The sequence below is a fragment of the Serinus canaria genome, chromosome 3 (genome assembly GCF_022539315.1).
Source record: "Serinus canaria isolate serCan28SL12 chromosome 3, serCan2020, whole genome shotgun sequence".
Classification (NCBI taxonomy): domain Eukaryota; kingdom Metazoa; phylum Chordata; class Aves; order Passeriformes; family Fringillidae; genus Serinus; species Serinus canaria.
The window spans coordinates 30,803,805-30,823,357 of NC_066316.1; the positions used below are offsets into that span (position 1 = coordinate 30,803,805).

Here is a 19,553-nt window from a genome sequence, read left to right on the forward strand (position 1 = left end):
AATTGAGTATGGATTGGTCATTCACTTTGAAGATTTCAACCTCAGTAATTTGATTTTACTTTCCTCGTGTGAATTTAGATTGTCAAACTTTCAATTAATTGTGATGCTGAACAATGCTTAAAGTGGTGAATTTGAAAATGTATATTGTCTGGTAATGACTAGAAAAGATTCTCTGACTAAAAGTTACGTATATTTCTGCTTCATGTCACAGCTACCTAATTTTTTACACTTCTGCACTTTTTTAATGAAAGAGGCTAAACAGCAAAGTAAATATAGTGGTTTTCACTTTTCAAATAATATGAATCCCTAATAGATCCACACTAAGATTTTCAAAGGCATACAGGTTTCAGATTTTCAGCTTCTTAAAAGTAAAGAATTTTGTGACTATATATCCTGTACTAAGATTTTCCTAAAATATTCAGCGTTGATTTTTATCAGAAGTTTTTTCATTTCCTCCTTGCACTTTTAAAGTTCTGGGCCAATATGAGATGTGATTCATGTCTTCACTAAGACTCCTTTAGACAAATTTACTCCCACTTACCATTGTGTGAGTGAGAATGGAATGAATAAAAATTGGTGCAATTTGCGTACTGACAAGCAAGGAGGTGGTGTAAATTAAAGAAGATGGCCTGCTTTAACATGCACTTTCATACTCCTTCGTGATAATTGTTTCTCTTGCTTATATCTTTCTGTCTTCTCTGTATGTTATTGAAATGTTGATTCTAAGTGCAAGAGTGTGAGCCATTTCACAAGTACTGTATACTGGAAGTGAAGTGCAACTTAAATATCTGTAAGAAAGTGACACTGCATGAGTCATCAGGAAGGAGTCTTAAGCTGGTGTGATGTACCTATCATAAGAAACAACAGAAAAATCTAACTTGAAGTCAGGTGTGCAGGGTGAAATCCTGGCAGCTTTATCACTAACTTCAATACCAGGCACCACGGTACTATCAGGGTACATTTAGACTTCAAAGCGTTCCACATATGATTCTCTTTCTGTGTTTTTCTCCATAAACTATATTTTGCTTTTATGTCATAACTGCCTAATGTCGAAATATTGAAAACTATTTACTCACAAGACAGACATACAGATTTTTGTGATACAACTTAGGAATGTATTTGTTGTGTTTAAATTCCTTGTGGTGATTAAGGGACGCATGTAGTACAGTGGCATTGTTTGATTGTCCTGAAAGAGGCCAGTCATTCCCATGGAAAATCCATAAAATGTTCAGCTATGGAATTTCCACTGGTCCTTTTCCAAAAGTTTGTTACCAAATCCACACACATACGCCACCCAAAGAAACAAGTTCCATGTTGCCTTTGTTGTGTCTAAAGAAGCAATGGATATGTAAAAGTCATAATAAAATCAATATCATTTAAATGTAAACACAAGTCTGAGTTCTGTACAAATGTTATGTTTGTTAGGGATAACCCCATGGGTTATTGAAGATTTTGATTTTTTGTCACTGAAATGGTAATGTATGTCATGTTTTGTATTAAACTATGTAGCTATATAAAATGTTTTCAGAAGGTATCTGTTAGGATGTGCTTTTTGTTTTATTATGTGCTACTAGTTGTTGTAAGATTTTTCTCCTCAAAGCAAGAAAATGGCGCTGGTTGGGAGCACCCATTACTTGGGAACGCCCAAGACAGACTCCACTAGAAAAATGTGTTTTCCATGTTTTGGCTAATACACATTTTTATTTTCTTCAGATTTTCTATAGAAAAAGGAATAGCTGGTCAAGTGGCAAGAACAGGAGAAGTCCTTAACATCCCTGATGCCTATGCAGACCCACGCTTTAACAGGTAGGATGCTCTTCATTGGAGGGGAAGATGGCTCATCAAACCTTTTACATAAAATTACCACTTATATTTCATATTGAGATTCATTCATGGAGCTGTAGTCCTCTGATGAGGAGGTAATTATAGATGTTTATTAAATGCTTTAGCCATCAGAGATACTTTTAAAATACAAATAAAAGTATTTTTATCAAATATTAGTATAATGGAGAAAAATTTAGTTAGACTGTTGCCAATTTTCGTTATCAGTCTCCCTGCAATCTCATTTGTTTCATAGGAGAAAAACAGTTCACTAACAAATAGCATGCCTAAGGATGCCCAAATGTTCTTTAACTCTTTGTTTGAGGCAGTATTAATTCTTTGTCTTGCAAATGAAGAATAAAGGATTAAAAAGTTCTTTATTAGTATGGCACAGTAGATAAAAATATTTGCAGGTTTTGAGGGTGAAATTCTTACAGGTACTAATTAGGTCTACTTTAAAATGATTAGGTATATTGTACATCAATACATCACTGAGAATCAAGGAATAGATACCCATTGATATTAACTCTTTTCTCTTTCTCCTTTGTGGCTCTTCAGAGAAGTAGACCTCTACACAGGCTACACAACCAGAAACATCCTGTGCATGCCTATTGTGAGCCGAGGAAGTGTAATAGGTGTTGTGCAGATGGTGAACAAAATAAGTGGAAGTGCCTTCTCTAAAACTGATGAGAACAACTTTAAAATGTTTGCAGTCTTTTGTGCTTTAGCCTTACACTGTGCTAATGTAAGTTTTATTTATAGTTTTTAAGTTATAATGAGAATACTTAAGTATTTTGATGTTACAGCTTATTAAAATGATTTGTAAGTCTATTTCATTGAATTAATGCTGTATTCCTTGGTGACTAATTCTATTTTAAGAGGATGACATGGATTTCATTTGAAACAGCCATACTCCGGATATATTAATTTCGTGTAGCTAAACTGAGAGAGCAAGCTCTGAAATGTGTATGATATCTGCCTTCCCTTTTCCACTAAAAAATATGATTCTTATTTACTTTTATATATTCGGATTACATTTTAAAAATTTAGTTGGGAAATGGTAATATGCTATACATTCTCTCAATTCCATATTTTTAATACTCAAAGATCAATTTTTACACTTATATGCTGTGGTGTATACTTGCTTTTACATGAAAGTGGGTAGCTATTTTTGTCCTAAAACCCTTTATCATCTCATAATTTATTATGCTTGTAGGAAACATAATCAAGATAATGATCATTACTATATAAGTATAAAAATATAGTAAAATAATAAATTCAGTAAAAATGCAATGCAGAAGAACTGACTTATATTCGTGGGAGATAAGATAAAATGCAATGCCAGTTAAACCTGGTGATTTACATTAATGAATTTTACCAATAGCATCCCAGTGGTACACCGGGACAGCAAATTTTATTACTTTGAGGTGCCTCAAGTTGTTTCTCTTGGATCAAGGCAGGTAGAATGGCATGTATATAAATTACACCTGGGACTATGCACACTCAGGTGTGTGAGTTCACTACTTTTAGATGGTGAATGTTGCCATTCAGGGTGTACAACTCCAGAGGATTTTTTAACTAGTACACTGTTATGTCCTCACTGGTTTGAAAGCCATGCTGTGTCTGAACCTCTCAGTAATTAACTGTACTTATTTTTCATACTGAGTAGTAATGTTGTTATGATAAACATGCTTTTTGCTGTGCCTAGAAAGCAGTAATTTGTACCAATTAATAGAATTCATACAGTGGCAGAAAATATAAATTGTGTCCTGTTATAGGTTTTCTGTCAGAATTTTGCAAGGGACTTAGCTCTGTTTTTGACTCCTGACCTTGGGTTGTTTTTCTTGGGAGAGCTCACATGCAATTAAAAGTCAGCTAAGCCTTAGATATTTACCTGAGTAGATGAAGAGGTTTCCCAGCATTACTGAATTCAGTGTAATCTGTTGATTTCTCATGTGTGAAGTTGCCCAGTCAAAAGCACTATCATTTCTGCAGATGTGTATTGTAATAATCACTGTTTGAATACAGGAAGTAATTTTTTTTTCTCTATTAAAATTCCACATTCATGGACGCCTTTACTTTTTCAGATGTACCACAGAATTCGTCATTCAGAGTGTATTTACCGTGTGACGATGGAGAAGCTGTCCTACCATAGTGTTTGTACAGCAGAAGAGTGGCAAAACCTCATGCACTGTACACTGCCTCCACATATTTATAAAGAAATTGAGTTGTAAGTATTTTTCTAATGTAGCAGCAGGTGTAGATGGCCTGGTAATTGTTTTTTCTTATTTGTAGTGGAGTTTTTGTAGGGAGCACTTTCATTATTGAACTACAGCAATATCATGGTGGTTTTATCTCTGGCTTTCTTATACTTAGCTGTATAAGAAATTTTGTTTTCTTATACTTTTCTATACTTAGCTGTATAAGAAATATAAATTTTGTTCATGGGTCATATACTTAATGACCCATGAACAAAATTTATCCATCAAAGATATAAAATTATATGTACTCAGAATTTTTCCACAGGCATGGGTAGATGCAGTAGTTGCTTTAAACATTAGTTTTTACCTAGGATTTGTAGAGATGAGCTTTCATTCTTATAGTCCCAAATCACTGTCAGCTCAGAGCCAGAGAGAAAGCTGTGCTTGGAACATCAGTGCTTAACACCCAATGCATGATCTCATCCCCTTAGAAATGTTTTAGAATTAAACATCTTTCTCCCAGCTCATTCCTGGGGTTTTCTGGGTTGTGTGGTTTTTTGGTTTGGTTTTGGGGGTGTGTGTGTATGTGAGGGGGTGTTTTGGTTTTTTTGTGAGTTTGTGTGTGTTGTGTATCTGCCTGTGCTTATTGAAGAAGGGGAGAAGGATAATTTAGGGTTAAATATCCCAGTGCTAGAGGGTAGAGTTGCAGCCTAACTTTGGAGGAGGACTTCCCATCCAGCCTTTTAGGCTTTCTTTGACATAATTGAGTTATTTCCAGCTGCTTTATGCTGAATATGAACCTCAATTTGCATTTTATTGGCCAGTCCCTGCTCAACACTAACAATGGGAGCCATCACATTTTTAAGTCACTGGTTTTGGTCCAGATCAATAAATTCTACTCTACTACCCAGGTGCCTAAAATCAGCTTTTCAATCACAAAACCTAAATTGTCTTTTTAAACCTCATCTCCAGAGCTTGCTCTCTCCTGTTCAGCACTGAGCATTGTAGCTGGGAGCGACGTGAAAGCCTGTGGGTTTAACAGGGTCTGCTTATAGTTAAAGTTCATTACATGCTGAAGTGATTTGCTTGAATGCCAGAGCATTAACAGCTTGCAGGATTACACTCTAATAGAAGCTTATTCTTTGTAATACAATTTCTTGTGCTTTGTTAGGTGATATTATATAACCCACCTCCTCAGCAAAAATGAATTTTACTTGCAAAGATGACAGGTTTCATTCTAAATTATATTAGCATCCTTTAGTTCAAGCAGAATACATTTCACCATTTTGCAAGCAATTCAGCTACCTTCATTCCTCTCACAAGCTGCTCTGCTGTTCAGTGTGTTCAGTTAAGGTTCCACCATGGAGAAAAAGTGTAGGACTTGCAGCTCAGAAAGTGCAGGGAAAGGGTTAATAATAATTGAAGGAAAACCAGTTATTCTGTCCTGGGTCCCTAAAATTAGGCCTCAGTATTGTTTTCAGGGGAGGGGAGAAGTCTTCAGGTAGTGAAACATTAAAGATATGGTATTACATGTTAAATTTTTGAAGATTTAGCTTGATTTCTTTTAGGCAGTAAAATCTGATTTTTCCTTTATCAAAATTAGAGCATCTCTCCTGCTATTTATGACAGAAATTATTGGAAAAAAGGTCAATAAATATATTATTAGAGACACCATCTTTACTATTCCTGGGAAGAAAGTCCTGAATATTTTAGGAATGCCTGTAAATTTCTCATTGTTCCAGAGATTTTTTTTTATTACTATTACTTAATCTGTGGATCCTTAGAATATAAATAAAATATATAAAATATATGTTTCTGTTATGTAAACAAAGCCAAAAGCTGGCTTTTGGACTCCATCACAAGAGTCTTTTCCAACATAAATTACTAAATGATTGTATGAAACTATGAGCATAGTTTCATTGACTTTAGCAGGAGTATATAGCTTGACATTACTGAAAAATATAATCTGTAAATTCTGCTTTCTGTGTGTATTCAGAAAGAAGTGAATCTTGCTGGGTATGCATTTCCTAGTCATTTTCGCTTGTTTTTCACTTGTTTTACAATGAAAAAGTCTTTTCTAAACTGAAACTTTCTTCTTAGATACCATTTTGATATCAGTCCATATGAAGATGTTTGGCCTGCTATTTTTGTCTATATGGTTCACCAGTCCTGTGGGACAGCCTGGTATGAAGTATATTATTTATTTATTTAATTGTTAAGTCTGTGTTTATTTACTTATAATTTTTGAGATAATTACTTCCTAATTCAGGGTGTATTTTCTTTGATGTTTATTTACTATGTTTGGTCTGCACAGGACTGTAATAAGCGGTCTGGATTTCTTGCCCCACCTTCTTGGTCCTTAGTTAATAAAATCTGGGAACAGTGAGGGTAAAGAACCTCACCATGATATCATCCTAACAGTTGTCCTTCTAATTTGCAAAAAAATCATTTGGTTCTGAGATGATTTTGCTTTTCAGACAGAAGATAGTAAAGGCAACAAAAAGTACTCTTCATAAAAAGCAGAGAAGGTGCATGAAAACCGATTTTTCAGATATATAGTTGCCAAAATTAATAATGTATATGGTAAAAGTAAACCAAGATCAGATCTTATCTTGCTAATGAATCTGTTATTTACATAGTTGTGCATTAATTATAGAAGTGAATTATTTTCAAATTAAATGCCTCATTTGCTGTCATTTCTCTCAGTGTTCTTTATCATGACTAAGATCAGTAGCTGGGTGAGTACTGCCCATTGCTAAAAGAAAGGAGCTGCTCCAAATTACAGAGAACCTACAGATGGTCAATGGAAAGGGAAAGTATGTTCCTACAAAAGGGAGCAACATTCAGGAAATGTTTGCTGGCATTCATTTTATTTTGCTAACTGAATGGATGCCCTCAAAACCTGTAGTCAAAACAGAGGATCTTTCTCAGTCTTCTTCAATGCTGAAGAGTGGGTGACTCTTCTGAACACAGTTCTCTGCTGCTCTGTGTAGTTATCTCATTTCCATTCCAGACTGAATGGCTGTGGATGCAGGGTTGGGGTTTGTATTTTCAGTCTGGTTCTGTTCTCTTCTCTCTCTGACTCCCAGTCTCTTCCTTTCAACGTGTAGCTTTGATGAGAAAGAATTGATATCTACTTAATGCTTTTCAAATGAGCCTCAGCTTTCACAGATAAAATTAGGGGAAAAAAGTGAGGAAAACATTTGAAAAGGAGACTGTTGGAACAGGACTTACAACTTATTTCTGACAGAACAAAGCTTCTCAAACTTTTGAAACAAAACCAAAGATTTTAGGCTAAAATTTGGTTTTAATATATTGAAGAATAAGGTTGTGCCTTAAAGTATTTACACATGTAATATATAATTGTCCTGTCCAGGGAGGATTTCGGAGAAAATTCTATCATACTGAATACATTTCCTCTTCTGAAGAAATAATATTTTGTTAGTTTAATCAAGTATACAAAATACAGCAGTGGACGAAGTAGTAGTATTCTGTGTTGAGGCATCACAGATAATGGTTTTTCCTTTGGCTATGATTGTGCTATCATGTAATAACCATTGAGTTGAGATTGGATGTAGATGACTATTGTGATATTCTGAATTATGATGTACTATTTAAGCAATAGTTCTATTGCTGTCTGACTTTCTATAATTTAAAAAAGAAGCCTAAAGTTTTTTGAAAGACAATATGCCTCTGTTTTTCCTAATGTCATATTAAGGCTGAGAATAATAATTATTTTGCTCAGCACACAACTGTAGAAATACACATTTCTGCCTGTTTCCATGTAGTAGATGTGTCTACATTTTTACACATAGGTCAGAGACACTGAGGTTTTTTTCTCACCCCACAAGTACTGCAAAACTAGAACATCAGTACCTCTTTCCTGAGATAGCCATGAAATTATTAAAACAAGGAACATAAAAGAAAAGTCAAATTGCAGCAACAGGGGAAAAAAATGGAATAAAGGAAAAGTGCCTTTTTATGAGGGGAAAAGTCATTGGCAAAATATTGTTCGGTGAGAAGTGAAGAAACAGTGAAATGTGAATTTCTATTCTGTGAGTCTAAACTGGAAGGAAAAATCTACAAGTATTGGAAAAATAAAATCTTCCACTTCTCACAATGTCCACGTGGAGCACCTGTATTTAATCAGGTTTATTTCTTCTGGGTCCTTTGTTTAAAAATCCCTGAATTTTCTGTTTTTATCACAAATCATGTTTTTAAATTGTCCATTAGATGCAGAGTTGTACTGTATTTCAAGTTGAATAAGCAATTGGAAGAAATCAGTTTAAGTTTCTGGGAGCAGGGAAGGTCCTGCAATTGTATTGACTGAGCTGGGTAGCATGACTTATGTTCCTGAATTTAACAGATTAAACCAAGAGCATTGTCAGTAATTCATGATCCTCTGTTCTTGCCAAACTTCAGTGACTCTTTGTGTCATTTAATCAGTCATCCACAGTGAGAGTCAATCCTATCAAGAAGGGTATATCAAAGACCATATTTTCTCCTCTGCTGGTTGTTTTTCCTGTTCCTATGTCTTGTCTCTGACCAAATTGTTTTATTCCTAGCTTTGAACTTGAAAAGCTGTGCCGATTTACTATGTCTGTAAAGAAGAACTATCGCCGCGTGCCCTACCACAACTGGAAGCATGCAGTTACCGTGGCCCATTGCATGTATGCCATACTGCAGAACAACCAGGGGCTTTTCACTGATCTGGAGGTAAATGGCATCATGGTATCAGTTACCACACCTCATCAGAGCTGTCAGCTGATGTTCAAGTACCTTTTCTATGCTAGTTTTTTCATCAGCTTGGGCAGAGTGTATGTAAAGGTCTTCATGGAGGAACGGGTGTGAGTAAAGAGTTTGAGGGAAGAGGATTACTCAGATTCCTAAACCTAGTCATGTTTTTAAGGACTTCCCCTTAAAAAGCAATGGTTGATTTGCTATAAATTCATGTCTAAATTTTGAGGTTCTCCCTGCCCACTTACAACCACATTGCCTGTCAGATCTGTCCCTCTGTGAGAGAGGGAAACACCCTGGATCTTGAATCCTGTGAGGTCGGTGAGAGATCCTGAATAGGAGGACAAGGGCTGCAGAGCCGGCTGACATATGTGAGTGAAGGAGAAGAGCCAAACTCTACACTGATCACTAAGTGGAAAAGATAACTAGTGAAATGGAAGGCTTAGAATGTTAATACACAGTATGGAAAACTGTCACTTGTTTTTCTTCTGAGTTATGGTATAACAGGGAGTACTGTCTCTAATTAATGTTGCATGAAATTTCTGATTCGGAGAACTTTTTTACAATTGTGTATAACTGCCAAATATTATCCATTTGGGCTGTAATTTTCCAGGCCCTGTTAACTTCCTCAAGGTGATTCCTTTAAGGAAATTCCAGACACAATTGCTTGGCTCTTTAAAAGAGACATGCTAGTAGAAATCAAAGAGTTTTTTTAGTGAGTAAAATGAAACTTGTTGAGCTTTCATTTGAAAAGGTCTAGTTTATCCCGCTGTAAAGCAGAGACTTGAAAATTGACACTGAAATGCAAAAGTGGCATATGCCAGGCATATGCTGAAATTTGGCCAAGCTATACAAGTCTGAAAATAAAATCAGTATTACTTTACAAAAAAAAAAAAAAAAAAAAAGAAAAAAAAGAAGTGGAGTACAGCCTCAGAGAATTTTTAAAGCACTGATAACGTTCAATACTAACCCAGTAGTAAGCCCCATCTCTTTGGATGTGGAGAGTTAGAAAGAACAGGAGAGCAAAAGAGACAGCTGTTCAGAGAGATGGAAACTGTCTTTTTTCCCTGCAAACTCCAGCCAGCCTTCATCTGTTTGAGTGTCTTATCCCCAGTCTATGTTCCAGCTCTTTTCAGCAGTCTCCTTTCTTGATACTGGAGATAAATCCAACAAGAACACAGGAAACTGCTGAAAGAAAGTTTGGGGATCTAGGGATGGGCTGACCTCAGGTGAGGGATGCTGACATGAACCTCAGTAAGTTTAGAGATGGGAAGATAAAGCACTGTAAAGGAGAAAGGAGACACTGATTGGGAGAAAAATAGAGAAAAATGTGGTGGTTAAGGATTTAGGATGCAAGCAGGTACCAAAATGGGTACAAGGACAAGCGTACTGTTATTAAGCATTGTATAATCCTGAAGGACTGAGACAAGAATGACTTCCTGAGACTGGGACAAGCTGTTACTGCTCAACATCAAGTGAGAGAGGTGTGTGTTATATTCCTAAGAGTTCCTCCTCTGTTGTGGATCTGTGTGGACACGTGCTGCTGCATCACCCAGGTGTTTTTATATGCTTTTTAAAAATACACTTCACAAGATGCAGCATTGAAAAGATTTCATTCAAAACAGAAGCGAATGTCTCAAAATCAGAAATACAGTTAGCATTGCTACAGCCTTATTTCTGCACATGATAGAATTTCTAATTGCATCATTGCTATTTTTTCACAGATTCATGGGTCTCTTGATGTAGTATCCAGGTTGGATGTTGTGCACTTAATAGATGGCTAATCAATATTCTTTTTCTGCTTCATTTTATAGCCTTATCCTTGCTTACTGAACACTCATCAGAACCAATTATAAGACAAAGATATTGGGTCTCTCAAGAAATTTTCATGGTACTTCATGCCAACAGTGACAGTCATAAACATTAATGGATTTTTTTCCAAACACATAAGCTGTGTTTGAAAATCTCTTTTGAAAAAGAGATTTCAGGGACTCCATTTTATCAGGATATTAAGGATTAATTATATAAAAAACCCGCTGACTGTCTTTATTTGTTTACAATTGCATTGTCCAGCATTGTCCATGACTCATGTTAGTGACTTCCTAGGAAAAAGCCCCACTAGGAGATTTGGTTAACATTTCTAGGAGTGTTGCAGAGCAGATCTGGCAGTGAACTTCAGTGCACCTGCTTTGACCAGCAAATCATACATATTTTAAGTTTATTCTCCCTCAATAACTATTCTTTTTATTCTTTTAACAAACATGGTAAGGATCAGTAGATAACCAGACTGTGTAAAATGCAGATTTCTTCTGAAGCACAGTCCATCCAAGAGTATGTTACTGTCCAACAAAGATTTTTAAATGCATAATATAATTATAATTGGACCAAGAATTTTAATTCAGCATGTCCTTACTGTCATGTTTCTCTCATTTTTAAGGATATTTCTTCATGTGCTGTTTGAAGGCAGTGTTAGCAGACTGCAACTTCTGCAGTATTTTGGGTAGAGAGTGACATCTAGGGGCAGGAAATACATCTTGCTGTTCATGCTTGTGTCAATTTTTTTGTAGCGAAAGGGTCTTTTAGTTGCATGCCTGTGTCACGACCTGGATCACAGAGGTTACAGCAACAGCTACCTTCAAAAATTTGATCACCCCTTAGCTGCTCTCTATTCCACATCAACAATGGAACAGCACCACTTCTCGCAGACTGTGTCCATCCTGCAGGTAGGATTATTGAAATTGTATGTTCTGTGCCTTAGTGTCCACTGGTGGAAAGAGGAGTCGCATCATTGTCAAATAGATTTTCTGAAGCATGCTTAGTTAAATTTCTCTATTATAGTACTCATTTAGATGAGTAGAAGGTTTATTACAGCAAGCCAGGTTTCACAATTAGCAACCCATGGATTCAACAATAGTGCAAAACACAGATTTCTTAAAATCTTGAACTTATAAAAATATTGTGTCTTTGAGGGTCTTTACTTATGGCTTGCCTTTGAAGCTTTTTGCTTCTGGTTCTCTGGAGGCTTTTCCTATGACCATGTGGAATAGGATTTGAAAACCAAAAATAATTTTCTCTGATACATATATATTTTTTGTCATAATGTATTTCAACAAAGTCTTCAACCATCCTGAAATTTTGAATAAAAACTCAAGTACTGGCAAAACTTTGTGTGAGAAACTTGAAAACCGCTGTAATAAATTCTGTGAACATTGACTGTGTGGCATGAAAGGGGAGATGTTAATTTTTCATGCATGAAAATTATAAACTTATTTCATTATGTCATTCTGTGCTTATTTGTTTCCTGCTAATTTGAAATTAAAAAAAACTGAGTCAGTTAATATTCTGTGAAAGAGAGTTCCCAGTATGAGATCATGTGTCTTCATGTTTAATGAAGAAAAAACTGCAAGAAAACATGCAGACACTTTTTGGACAAATACAGGTGTGCTACTGACACATATTTTCTCATGAGTGAAATTTTTATAATTCTCAATTAGAAGAGTGAGAACTCTTATCTGTTGAACCAATGCCAGTCCATAAAGTATTTGTGCTCACTAGTTTTAGTTTTCCATGAACACTCAAATTACAGCCTAACCTTGCTACTGTGCCACAGATTCATTGTTACTTTCTTTCTTTCTGGTTTCTCAGGGGAAGATATTTTCTTAAATACATAATACGTTAGGAAAAATACATATTCTGTCTTGTATTCAGAATCACATCTTGTGATTATGGTTTTAGATATCATATGCATTTAATCACAGAATGGAAGCTTTATCTCTGAATGGTCCTTCATGTAGGAGGGTGTAATTGAATCCTTCAGTGGTGGCATGGCATTAGATGTTTAGTGTTCATTCTTTGTGTGAATATGTGAGCATGTTCCTCAGTCATTAACACTTCACTGTCCCAACCATTTTGCATTTTTTCTGGCAGAAATGTTGTAATTGATGAAAATCCCATTTGCCATGAAGGCAGGGAACCCTTTTGCTTCCCTGTCACCTCCTGCATTTGCTGTCAGTGTGAGTGAGGAAAGGGGGATTAGTGACCAGGGCTGTAGAGTGGATTCACGACACCAGCTGCTGAAAGCACCCATGGATGATAATTAGCAGCCAAGGCAGACCAGAGCAGCCTTTTGGACTTGCTGGATTTTGTTTGAATCAAAAAGTGTTATTGAATTCATGGACTGATGGAAATAAAGCCAAACCAACCCCTCCAAGCTCTTTAGGGTTTATCTGACTTTTAATTTTACATAGTAACCTGCAGTACTTTTAACTGCTTGAAACTTCAGAGCTGCTTTGCTCATCCACCTGCAGTTTGAGTGCACACCATACTTAGGACACGGGATTCAATTCACTGGCTGTAGCTCAGCAGGCAAAGGACAAAATCTTTGGAGTTGTACTTTGTATGTACTACCCAGAAGCCTAAGTGACACAAACTTGTGTGTCAGCTTCTGTCAGCACTTTACAGAATCAGTTCTTCTTGAGTAGTCTGAACAGAAGCTGTCACAGTGGTCTTTCTGAGAGTGCAGCTTCTAAAGCCCAAGAGTAGAATGCAGAATAATTTTAATATTAGGACAAGTAGCCTGGTCCCAGGAATTAGACAGCAAGGCTAGAGAGTAAAGGGACTCCATAACCCTTAATTGTGAGAACTCCCAGTAGTAATTTTTTGCCCCCAAAGTGCTGATGATGAACTAAAATGTTCTGATTTTTTTTTTTTAATCATAATGTTCTATGACTTAGAAATCTGTCAAAGGAGCATTGAGACAGAGATGGATTGTATTTTCTATTCATTATTCACAATAAATCTACTTGTCTAAGTAAAAGTCCTGGAAAATGATGTTTATGTTCCGGATGGTGAGAGAAACCAAGCCTATTTGTACTGCAAAAGATTTATTTTGAGCAAATTATGTAAATGCTTGATGAAAGTCAAGGAAACTTTTTGAGCTTCAGCCCAAATGCCAATTAAATGTCAAAATATCTCTGCATTTGATATATTTTATGATATTTTCTTTTTCTGAATGTGCACACCTTGACATGGCTAGCTCATTCTATCTTTCCTTTTTGTCTGCTTCCTCTCAACAGTAGGAAGACTTTTGACAAGTCGTTTTCCAAATCTTAGAGACAGTAGATAGTCTTGACTTTTCAAAATGTGATATAGCTTCATGAGTGATCACAGTGCTTGCATATTGTCAGTTAAATTCGCGTTACTACCTTGTGGAAATTGCAAAGTGATGGCAGTGGTGCATTACCAGAGCCTCCATAGCACAAACTGTTCTCTTTAGTTTATGAGTCATTCACCTTAAGGTTGAACAAAGCAGCTTTTCCCTCTAAATGTTCATATACATCCAAGTAATTAACTTTATTTTTGTATAGAAAATTATGTCAGTAAATGCAGCGATTTCAGATGCATTTCATTTGGAACATTAGGAAAACAAATTGGTTTTGTATTTTTAACTTGAGTGGTTTTTTATCCATACTTTGTATTTATGGAGTATCAAAACTATGCTTGAGTGAATCAGGAACTCAGTTTACCATCTTGACTGCAGACTCTGGATCAGAATTGAATCACAAGTTTCCGAGTCGACACTGTCTGAAAGTGTTGTGTCTATAGTGATTTTAAATCAAAGAAAATATTTCAGTAATTTTTTTCTAGTAATACCTTGAGGCTTCAAGAGGAGCAGTCCCAAAAACAAATTGGTGGCTTAGTCATAGTTTTTTTTGTGACAGCGTTTACAAAGGAAGAATAAAAATGGGAATTTCAGGCTATTAACATTTGAATTTGCAACAAAACTTGTCATTGGGCTGTAAAACCGTCGTAACCTGTCTGGTGAAGTAAAGACTAAAATCATCTCAGAATTAGAGCTTGTGCTTTTTATTGGTTTTTTACTTTTTCATAGCTGGAAGGGCACAATGTCTTCTCCAATCTGAGCTCCAGCGAATATGAGCAAGTACTTGAGATCATCCGGAAAGCCATCATCGCCACAGACCTTGCCCTGTATTTTGGAAACAGAAAACAACTGGAAGAGCTGCATCAGACAGGAGCATTAAACCTTAAGAACCAAACACACAGGTAAAACAGCAAACCAGTAGTAGATCCCTGTGGAATTAGTCTGGAAAGAGAAACCTTCTTTTAAAACAAAAAAAATTATCTCTGAATGGTAATTTTCTTACATATGTGATCTCTAAGACCAGCAGTATGTAAAATTAACATAAGTAATAGTAATTGCCATTGCTTTATATTTGCACTGGCCCTTACATGGCTGATGACTTCTTTATCTTAACTTAGGGGAAGTGCACTTTGCATTTATCAATTGATTATAATGTGTATTTCTGTATTTCATTTGGTATATTTGTCTCTTGGTACAGTTTTAATGACTGCCATCACACTGACATGCAGGTTAGCAAGCTCTGTGCTTTTTCACATGGAATAGGGATTATTAACAAAGATGCAGGTGTCCTTAAGGGCCATCTTAATTTCTCCACTGGGTGGAAACAAGTGAATTTAAATTAAATTGCCAGTTTTCTTTATAAAACTTAAATTCACAAACCACAGATTTGTGCTGTTAATTTGGTTAAATAGGATTTTTTGTGTGTGTGTGCCTTATTCTAATAATGATTTTCTTCGGTTCCTGATGTTGTTCAGTTACTCTATGAACAGGTTTGTCAGCATATAGACAGCATATAGGACAGAGTTATGCATTGGATTCTTGCTCTGTCAGAGTTTGAATTTATTCCAACGAATCAATGACAGTGCCTTGAGACAGACTCAGAAGTAGTCTTTCCTCTTTTTAAGAACTTTTTTCCCCTCTCTCTTTAAAGAACAAAGAAATGCAGCAATAAGATATGCCATCTTTTCTTTTTTATAGACTTGTACTGTGTATTCAGAGAATTATAGAGGGGCATGTGAGTGTTTTAGTAGGCAGGAGTCCTGTGCCCTTGTCTATGGATGTGATTGTGTAGAGGATGGTCAATGAACTCTGGTTGCAAACAATGTAGGGAGTACAACAAAAGATGCAGCGCAGTCTGTGCCATGCCTTACCAAAGAATCAAACAAATGAGGAAGAAACGATAGGTGGGAGAAAATTCATAGTGTGTCCACATTGCTGCTGATCCAACTGAGGAAGGGCAAATGAAAACTTGGCAGAGCAATCATTAGTTCTTGATGAAACTTATAATTTAATGCTGTTTTATTCTATTTTAGAGATAGAGTGATTGGCCTGATGATGACAGCTTGTGATCTGTGTTCTGTAACAAAGTTGTGGCCAGTTACCAGACTGACAGCCAATGATATATATGCAGAGTTCTGGGCTGAGGTATGTGTGATTCTTTTGTTTACTCTCCTTATAAACAGAAGCATCCAGGAAGGAAAAGCCCAACTATAAGTATTTTTCAATCAACATCTTGGTGTGCTTGTTTGAAAGAGAGTTCACTGGTGCATGTGTGTGTTCGTTGCTTACTCTGAAGTTATTTAAAGAGCTGAGTTAGCTATCTAATTTTCAGGCAGTGTTTTTTCTCTCTGTTCAAGATAATGTAGAAAGCATGTCCTAACGTAAAGTGACCAAACAACAGAACATAGAAGTCACTAACTGTAATTTTTTGTAGAAATGCAAAATATGAAACCAGCTTCCAAGTCAGCTACCTCAAAACATACTCATAAAGCTATAGTAAATATGAAAAATGTTTTTTTTTTTTAAAGTCTTCTCTGTGAGCCAGCTAAACAAGAGTGTTTCAGAGAGAGCTGGGTCTTCAATACATTGAAAGTTGCTCTAAAATTAATGTGTACTGAGAATTGAAACAAGGAATTAAGCTGTAGCAATGTAATCATGTTCATAAATAAATATGCAGTCTCTCACGTGTCATATGCAGCGGTGTAAATATCCTGACTGTTTAATTTTTGAGTGGAAATGTCTGCTCTGGGGATAAGGAACAAATTGCACAAAGTGTAGTTATGCGACTTTAGGAGATACAGTTGTACATTCAGGCCTACTAGTGCACATGTGGTGTATGATAAAGTGTTTTTCTTCTCTGTTATGTGTCCTGTGGAATCTTGCAGTGTTCAGTGGGCTTATCTCTGTTTTACACAGGCATGAAATAGCAACCAGGCCCGTGGACTTTATGTAGCATGCATTTAGTGTGGAGATTGTTACCCTGCCGGTTGCATGCTCATTATGAAATTCCAGATGTGGGCTTCTTGTGGGGTATATTTTGTATTCACATGTTCTTGTTCTTTTAATTGTAAACAGCTTGGGCTACAACAAAATATTTGAAAAATGCTACTGTTTAAGCTCAAAGAGCTAGTTCAGCACTCACTTTCTGAAATGCCTGCACAGGAAAGTGAGTGTTCTTCTGAGTGATAGAATGGAGGTATAATGTTGACATGCCTCACTGATTACATACTCAACTATTTTGCTTATAAGTAAAAAGACTTTTCTTGCAAATCTTGTGAGCTCAGTGGAGAAGGCACAATAAAGATGGAATAAAGATGAAATTATGGACATAGTTGCACCTGTCCAGATGTTAATTTTTTTGTAACCCAAGGATGAGTTAATAAAGGTAGATATTGATATATATTGAAAAAACAAATATTTTCAGAGAGAGTGCACTGTAAATTCATCTGTTTTACTCAGTTTTTTCCTTGGATGGGTGTGTTGTGTTCTACTGGTCATTGTATTATGGTGATAATACAATATATTTAAACAGATATTTTGAAAGATGAGACTAACTGAGCAGATAGAGCAGAACAGAATAATTTCTTTGGGTGTAGTCTTCCAGTTGCTCTTTATTATGGAGACACACTTGGAAATAAAGAAAATGTGTGCACATTGACTTAGAGCATCTGCTGTTTGCATTATCACTTAGGTGAATGTACAAAATGAGCCTCTTGTGCATTTTTCTGAGATTGCCTCAGAGTGATACCACACATTATTTCAAATTCTGGATTTTTAGATTGACATAGAATAGAAGATGGAAATTAACTCAGATCTCAATAGTCTTGTTTTTGTTTTCTTATTTTCTCTCTCTCTACTTTTCTCCAGGGCGATGAAATGAAGAAAACAGGTATTCAACCTATTCCTATGATGGACAGGGATAAGAAAGATGAAGTCCCTCAGGGTCAGGTATGAACTCTCTCAATAAAATGGTACTTGTTTATACATAAAACATGTATGGAAAAAAACATTTCATATATTAGTGAATATTGCATTTGAAATTGGGCTATTCAGACTGCTGAATTTGATGTTATTTTTTAAAGTAGCAGTGGAAAACTTGTTTTCAAATTTTGGTTAAATGACAATGTGCTCTTCGCTGTCATCACTTTTTCCTTTCTTTGTACTTGTAGCTCTAGCTAAGACCACAATCACCTTGAATTTTTACAAGTGTCAATAATGCTTTTTATCTTAGTAAGTGGTTGTTTCAGCCCTTGGCTAGTGTCCAAAGGAGAGTAACAATGATGGTGAAGGGCTTGGAGAGGCAGCTGAGATCACTCGGTCTGTTCAGCCTGGAGAAGAGGAGACTGAGGGGAGACCTCACTGCAGTTACAGCTTCCTCATGAGGGAAAGAAGGAGAGGATGGTTCAGCACTGGTCTTTTCTCTGCAGTAACCAGTGACAGGGCACAAGGGAGTGAATTTGTATAAGGGAGGTTTAGATTGGAAAAGGTTCTATACCCAGAGGGTGGTTGGGCACTGGAACAGCTCCCCAGAGAAGTGGTCACAGCACCAACCTGACAGAGTTCAAGAAATATTTGGACAATGGTGTGTCTCTTGGGAATGGGCCTATCCTGAGCTGGACTCAATGGTCCTTGAGGGTCCCTTCCAACTCATCATATTCTTTGATTCTGCAATTTTCATTGAGCCAGAAGGTCTACAGGGTGACTGTATCTAATGTCCTATTTTAGTTTTTGACAATTACAGAGTAATCTTTTCCCACTGAAACAAAATAGTTCCCCTTAAAAACTAGCAAACAGGAAGAAAATAAAAAATCCAAAACAAATGGGAAGAAAATGAGACAGTATATGAAATAGTGTAGATGAGCAGACATCCCATCTATATGTAGCCTTGCCTTCTAACCAGCTGCAGTTTCTTTCTGTTGGTTGCACTGTAAGTACTTCATCCCTGTAAATACTTCATCTGGCTTCACAGCTCAGAAAATGTATCTTATTTTTATTTCAAGTGCACAGAAGACTTGGTTGCATAGCAGTATGGAATGAATCTTTGCGGCGATGAAAACAAGAGTTGCTCTTCAATTTCTGAATAAGGATCAAGTTTTGGACTATTAAAAAATGAGATATGATCAAGTTCTTTGGTCATGGTACAATACATATTATTTCACTAAAAGGCATTTAAGAATTCTGCCCAAAGGAAGGGATCATAGTACACTGTTGTAACTATCATAAGAGTCTGGGATAAGTGAGGGATGTCATAATGAATCTGAATGCATTCTGTCAGCCTTGATAATATTTTCTAAAAATTTTATCATGTCATGACAATTCAGCTGTGACATCATAGCCATCACAGGCCCCTAAGCCTCTGAGTCAGATATCATTAAAAATGTGCTCATTTGGTTTTCCTAAGTATGATAATGGTAAAAATGTATTATTGAACTGTGTTCATGAGAAACCACTGCAAGCCAGTCATTGATCTCACTGCACACCATTCACAAGTGTTCAAAGCCCCCCAGCATTTTAAGTACATTGAGCTATGCAAGCATATCCTGGATGACATCAGAACAATCCATAATCTGACTACGTTTTGTGAATGCTGCACAACCTTCCTTTTTTAAAAAATAAATTCATCACATGAAAAA

The 19,553-nt window shown here is 36.2% G+C and overlaps 1 protein-coding gene across 1 annotated transcript in view; it reads left to right on the forward strand.

The window, feature by feature from the left end:
* Positions 1 to 19,553, forward strand: part of PDE10A (phosphodiesterase 10A) — a 168,038-nt gene that overhangs the window by 139,076 nt on the left and 9,409 nt on the right. The window contains exons 12-20 of the mRNA XM_030236088.2: positions 1,714 to 1,806; positions 2,380 to 2,566; positions 3,909 to 4,051; positions 6,123 to 6,206; positions 8,588 to 8,738; positions 11,327 to 11,482; positions 14,650 to 14,822; positions 15,954 to 16,065; positions 17,788 to 17,868. Coding sequence (XP_030091948.1) covers positions 1,714 to 1,806; positions 2,380 to 2,566; positions 3,909 to 4,051; positions 6,123 to 6,206; positions 8,588 to 8,738; positions 11,327 to 11,482; positions 14,650 to 14,822; positions 15,954 to 16,065; positions 17,788 to 17,868 — 1,180 coding nt within the window. The remainder of the gene's footprint in view (positions 1 to 1,713; positions 1,807 to 2,379; positions 2,567 to 3,908; positions 4,052 to 6,122; positions 6,207 to 8,587; positions 8,739 to 11,326; positions 11,483 to 14,649; positions 14,823 to 15,953; positions 16,066 to 17,787; positions 17,869 to 19,553) is intronic.